At 42.1% G+C, this 6,721-nt stretch overlaps 1 protein-coding gene across 2 annotated transcripts in view; it reads left to right on the top strand.

The window, feature by feature from the left end:
* The first annotated feature begins 483 nt into the window (after positions 1–483).
* Positions 484–6,721, top strand: part of CFAP91 (cilia and flagella associated protein 91) — a 70,645-nt gene continuing 64,407 nt past the window's right edge. For both annotated transcript variants that reach the window (XM_073231589.1, XM_073231588.1), the window contains exons 1-3: positions 484–735; positions 5,868–5,944; positions 6,461–6,618. In XM_073231589.1, the coding sequence (XP_073087690.1) occupies positions 612–735; positions 5,868–5,944; positions 6,461–6,618 (359 nt within the window). In that variant the 5' untranslated portion in view covers positions 484–611. The remainder of the gene's footprint in view (positions 736–5,867; positions 5,945–6,460; positions 6,619–6,721) is intronic.

Below are 6,721 nucleotides of genomic sequence, written 5' to 3'. Positions count from 1 at the left end.
AACAGTAATGATCGCGCCCACCCTAAACGCGGATGCCCGTGGGGCCACAGCTCACTGTGTGCCACGGCCCAGGGTTCAGGATCCGGATTCCTCGGCTCGCAAAGCAAGTCCGGCGGGAAGGGGACGTCCGAGATGAAAACCCCCAGCTACTGAGGAAGGTTCTGAGCTTTCCCAGGGATTTCCGAAAGAGGCTACGGGGTGTAACTGGCAAATAGCTGGTGCTGGATTTGAGTAGCAGCCTCAAACCCAGCCTCCGAGGCTCCCGCCCTCCAGTACCCAGAATGAGGGTCGTCGGAAGCTCGCGGCGCGGGTGCAGCGGGAGAGAGGCCATCCCTTCCGCCGCGCGCCATCCCCTCGCCATCCCCTCGCCGTCCCAGCCCTTCTCCCGTTTCTCCTCTTCCCCTCCGCGCCGCCTCACGCTCCGCCCCTCCGCTCCTTTCCGTCCCCTCCTCCCCAGACCCGCGCCTCTGGCCCTGGCCCCGCCCTCCATTTCGGCCCCCTCGTCCCGCCCCTGATCCTGGAGCTCCGGCGGAGGTTACCATAGCTACGGCGCCCCAAGCCTCTAGGCCTCTCTAGTTGGCCCTCGGCTCGCCGGAGGAGGAGGCGACACCATGAGCCACGTAGTGACCATAGAGGAGCCGCAAGTCAAGCTGCAGGTGTCTCAAACCCAGTGCGGGATGAGGTCGGGGGCCTGGGGCAAAGTCTCCTCCAGTCGAGCGTATGATTTCCTGTACGGTAAGGGTGGCCCCCAGACCCCCGTCCTGCGTTGTTTCCTGGGCAGGTAGGACCTGGCTAGGGGCGCAGTGAGCGAAAGACGAGCCTCTGGACCCTTTGTTCGGTGCGGGCAGCTCCGAGCCGTCCAGGTGGCGGCGCTCTCGGGGGCGCCTCTGAAGCCGCGGCTGCGCTCTGCGTCTTAGCAGGCGCGGGGCCGCCTCTTCACCACCCTCGTTTCCTGATGATTCATGCAGTCCTAAGCGTTCTCCCTGAAACCTGTCCTTGGCATTTTGGTATTCATAGAAGCATGCAGTGATTTGCAGAATTGGAGAGTCACTCAACATCCCCGCATTCAAATTGTGTAAAATGCCCCATGAGAATGACCTTCTCGTTCCCATTCTCTGACCAACTCCAATTTGACATTCCAGATAAAGTGCCAGTTTATCTCCCCTTTGTTTATAGTTTTCTCTTTAAACTTACTCTTATCCATCAAATCACTGCATATAAACTAGATCTACTGTGTCTTTTGGGCAAATAAGGCCCCGGTTTATTTTAATGTCCTGGTTTATTTTAATGTTCTAATTGTCCATTTATGTCCTGTCTCTTGTACTGGACCTTAAGTTCCTTGAATTATTTAAATTCTTGCTCCATACATTTTTGTAGCCTTTTCTGCAGCTATTCCACTGCTGGTACATATGCTAGGTGCTTCAGAAATGTTCACTGAGTTACTGAACTTACTATATTCCAAGAATTATAATCAGTTAAGCATGATTTTTTCCAGTTTTGCCCACAGTGGTTTCAGGTTCTTCACCTGAACCTTGCACTACTTTTAACCATGTCCTATCTCCTCTGGAATTTCGAGGCTCTCCTGTGGATGGGAATCTATACCATTTCTTGGTATAGAGGCTATATAGTCATTACGTATTCTTGCCATTTTCTTTTTTCACTCTTTGTTTCATCTTATAAAATAAATCTAGTAAACTCCTGCAAGAACATTACCATGTCTGTTTCAAAGGTAATTTGGGAATGGGAATAGACATTCCAAAAACCCAGGCAAAGAATTCACTAAGGTCCATGTTTGTTTTGTCCCTAAGTGTGTCTTTTCTTTGCAGAGGGGTGCTAAATTTCCATGTCCCTTTCAAGGAACAGAAATCCACCCAGAATAGGTCAAATGGAAGTTTGGATTGTCCCAATAAAACAGGCAGCCTCACAGCTCTTCATGGATAGGAAGCATAATATAGCCAGACATACTAGAACCAGGTCAGGGAATGTCAGAACAGAGGTGCTGTGCCTTCCTGCCAGATTTCTTGGACTTTATGGTTAGGGTTGCCAGATACAGCAAATAAAAATACAGGACACATAGTTAAATTTGAATTTGCAATAAATAATGAATAATACATTAGTATAAATTTTTAGTCTTATGTAGTATTTGGGGCATATTTATATAAAAAACTATTCATTGCTTGTCTGAAGTTCACACATAAGTGGTCAGTCTGTATTTTCTCTGGCAACTGTAACTCCACTTTTTGTGCGTATGCTTCCTTCTTCTGTCTGACAGAAAGCTACTTGTGAATGGATTTCTCTTATTATGACAGGGACTGGGATAGCATTCTACATGACCTCTTAGTCTAAAGCTCACCACCAATTGTATAGAGTCCTTGTGTATCTATCTTAGCTGAAAATTGAAGAGAGAAAAATAAGATAGATTGTTGGCCAGCCAGTGAGTTGACTGGCTAGGGTCAGATTTCCTGACAGAACGAACTGTGGTAGGGAGGGAGTGGGGGTCAATGACACAAATGATACAAACATGAACACCTTTCTAAGCTCTGTCACCCTTCCCTCGCCTGCACCCCTCAAACTTAATGGCATTTTCAATGTAATTCATTGTCTATGCGATGCTTTTGCTTCTCTAGAAAGCCTTGCTTGGGTATCTTCACTACACGTGATTTTACTCTTCCAGCAATTAAGATAAATTCAGATACCTTGTATTTGTATAGTATTTTACTGTTAACAGCATTCTTTTAAAAATCTTACATCATTTACATACCACTTTGTATTTCACTAGTTTTCGGTAAGTGCTTCGTTTGTCCCAAGTGCCCCTATTGAAATGCCCACCATATTTTGTCACTTCCCTGAATCTGTACACTTGTAAGGGGGTTACTAGCCACCCTACAGCCCTGTCTTTTTATATTTAATTGAAGTCTTTTAAATATATGATACATTTTTCCTAGCTTCCAAAAATGTTTTAAAATACTTTCTAGGTTTATCATGAGCTCTTTCCTCTGTTGTTTTTCCCAGAATCTGCAATTCATTATACTTTTTCCCTAAAACTAATAATTATGTCTTGTGTTTTGAAACACTTCCTCTCTCTCACCATTACTTGGTGTGACAACTTCCTTGGCTTATTAGAACATGAGTAATTTGGCTGAGGGGCTCTCTCATGATTTCCAAGGGAAAATGTCCCCCATAAAATTCCTGGGTTGGGTAAATATTTGGCCTGGGAACTGGAAGGATTGCTGTTCAAATCCTCACTGGGTTTCTATGAGAATTAAATACAATATTGCACATAAAGCACTTACTACCTGTGGAGGAGTGAGCAGGTGACCCTGGGTGAATGCTAATACCTGGGCACCTCAGAGTCCTTTCAACTGCCTTTTTAGTGCTGATGATATGTTCACAGTTGTAGGATGTGGTGCAGAACATGTCACAAATTGTAAAGCACAGTGTGTCAGTATTCTATAGATGGCAAGAATGTTTCTATAGATATCATGTCTTCACACTCCTAATGGTATTAAGGGAAGAATGGTATATTGTTTATTATTCAGATTTAGGGGAAATGCAGGCTAACCTACTTTCAGATAACCACACAATTGCAACCATAGATCCAGTGATATATTTTAAGTCACTTAACATATGAATTGAATAGACATTACCCCTTGTCCCATACTGTTACCAATATATCAGAAATATTGAAGCTGTATTCTTCCTTCTCTTTAAACAGGTGCATTAATTCTGCCTTTAAATTCACTAGCTTATAATTCAGTCTGGCCTTTTCTTTCCTAATCTGTCAGCCCAGTTTCCATCATCACTGAACTTGAATCATGGGTTTGGACTTGTGTGATGCAGCTAAAGAAGAATGTATGTAAAGGCTGATGATTCCCAAATTTGTATCGTCAGTTAGACTTCTCTCCCAAACTCTAGGCTTGTATATCAAATTGTTGACTTTATATCTGCACTTGCACGTATGTTAGACAGCTAAGCCCTCCTTCCCTGAGGTTCTCCCCGCAAACCTTCAGTACCACAGGCTTTCCTGTAGCAACTGATGGTAACCCCACCCTTCAGGTTCTGAGTCTGAAAAGCACTGCCTCCTCTCTTGCTCACACGCTATACCAATCCAATAACAAGTTCTTTCAGCTCTACCTTAAAGATATATCTAGAACCCTGCCACTTTTTATCACTTCTGTTCTACTGCCATGGCGCAGACCACCACCATCTCTTGTACATTACCACAGAAGCCTTCTAATAGGTCTCCCTGACTCTTCCATTCGTTCCCTGCAGTCTGTTCTTAATGAGGTAGCCACGATGAATATTTTTAAATGTAGGTCAGATTTTGTCATTCTTTGCTTCAAAATATTGCAAAAATCCCCACCACACTCAGATTAAAAACCAAGGTCTTTTCAATGGCCTACAAAGCCCTGTGTGATCTAGGCCTCTGGTAACTTCTCTGATCTTTTATCTACTATTTTTTCCCTCTGTTAGTCTGTTTTAATCATATTGGTCTCTTTGCTGTTCTTCAAATATGTCAAGCCTGCTGCCATCCCAAGGCCTTTGCTTGAGCTGTTTCCTCTGCCTAGAATGTTCTTCCCCCAGATAACTGTAGAGCCAAACCCCTCACGTTCAGGTCTCCTTAATGTCACCTTCTCCATGAGGCCTGCCCTAATCGCCCTGTGTAAAATTGCAACTCAGTCTCCCTTACTCTGCTCTCTTCTCTCTCTTTTTTCAGTAGCACTTATTATCCTCTAAGTGTTAACATAATATACATTGTCCTAATTTGTTGTGTTGTTTATTATGTCTCTCCCATGAAATCAAAGATTGTTATTTTTTTGTTGATGTGTTTCAAGCACCTCAGATATCCTAGCCAGTCACTGTCTCTTGAATGAGAAATTATTTCTCATTCTTGAATAAGAAAGTAAAGAGAGCCTGAGCTCCTCTAGCTCTCCACCTTGGTGGGAATATCAAATGTCCATATCCGTTAAATCATATTTGTTGGGTAACCAGTGAGTTATTAGGTTCTAGGAATTGACTCAACTGAATTCAAAAGAAAGTTGTTTTTAAATTGAGATACCAATTTTTTAATTTTTACAGAGAACTCTATGCTACCAGGTCTTCTAGACTAGTTGGTGAGGTTATTTGTTTCTCCAGATGTCTGCTTGGGAAATCAAGTCTGTATCTGAAAATTGCTTTTGAATTTAATGTCAAATTGTTTGATTTCAAGGGATGGCATAATCAATCATGAAGATTCCTCATCACTTTAAAGATACACCTAACAGGCGAACAGCAGAGCAATCTCTTGTTGAATTTTGAAGTAACTTAGTTCTATCATCAACATACTTAGAAGCTTAAGGGGTGAATTCTGGAGACAGATGATCTTATTTGTCTCTCATTAGAGGATGACATTCTCTTGACATACCTGCTAATTCTGAGGTGACGTGCTCTTAAGAGTTTGAATCTTCCCTGTGTACCTAATATGGGAGGTAGTGTCTCAATTTATTGCTTCTTTCACTTGCAAATGGGCATAGTGCATTTATACATGGTCCATCCTCTCCAAGTATTTCCTGGGCTACCCAGATTCAGAAGGTAGTTTGCTCAGAGGAGAGAAGAGAGCATGTTTGGTCTGTGATGTTGGAGAACATGTTGGGCCTTCTTTTTGCATTCCAGTTCTATAAACTGACATTAGAATACATAGAAAACAAATGCTTCTGACAGACTCTCACTGATGGTAGACTTCCGGTTATGAGCTGCTGCAAAGTTAGACAATATCTAGATTTTCTAATTTGTTTTCCAGCTAAGAAATTACATTGCTCTGCCATTATTCTCAGTGTTAGGAGTACACATGTTCTATTCCTCACACTGCTGTATTGTTTATTTCACAGATCCATTGTTTATTCTGTCAAGTGAGAAAGACCACTCACAGGCAAATATCCAAGCCACCCTGATTCGAAGCAAACTGGTAGGTCTAATTCATCCATCATGGCAGCCTAATGGACCTGAACTATCTAGTTTAACTAACTGCATTGATAGGATTGACTAATCACTAAATCTCCCTGGCATTTTACATTTTGCAGAAATTACTTTGCCATGATTACTAGGGGACAAGACACCTTGATACTTGTAGCCTAGTGTGAGGATTAATTAACGAATAGTGAATATAAGACTCATTATAACCTAATTTATTTCAATGGAAAAAGTAATATATGCCTATGTTAAAAGAATTCAAGTAGGACAAAAGCATATACAGTATGAAGAAAATCCTAACCCTCAGCCCCCTTCACATAATCATCCACTACCATTAGTTTCTTGAGTATTCTTCTAGATACACTCTATGCATATATCAATAACCCTTCTTTCTATACCATATACACTGTTTTGTACCTTTTTTAAACAAAAATCTACAGTAATGAGTAAAATGCTTTAGAAAACTTGATGTCATAATTATGTCCTTTCCTCCCTGCCTCTGTATCCTAAGAGAAAAGTTCCCAGGTTTAGAAACATGTTCAGTAACCTGATCCATTATCCAAGATATTCTCTGTATTGGAGCAAGGCAGACCCAGTCCCACCATTCATCAGTAGGGAATGGAAAGGACTTGAGGAGAAACACAGAGAAGCCCTCCAGCAACTTGCTGCGTAAGTGTCAAGCAGCCTTAGCTGTTGCTCCTGTGTTTTTTTAATGCATTTTTCTTCTTGAAATTATTTATTTATTCATTCTTCATTATTTAAAATGTATAAT

Source organism: Manis javanica, chromosome 3, assembly GCF_040802235.1.
Source record: "Manis javanica isolate MJ-LG chromosome 3, MJ_LKY, whole genome shotgun sequence".
NCBI classification, from domain to species: domain Eukaryota; kingdom Metazoa; phylum Chordata; class Mammalia; order Pholidota; family Manidae; genus Manis; species Manis javanica.
Note: the sequence above shows the minus strand (reverse complement) of the source record. Positions and strands in the feature narration are given on the sequence as shown.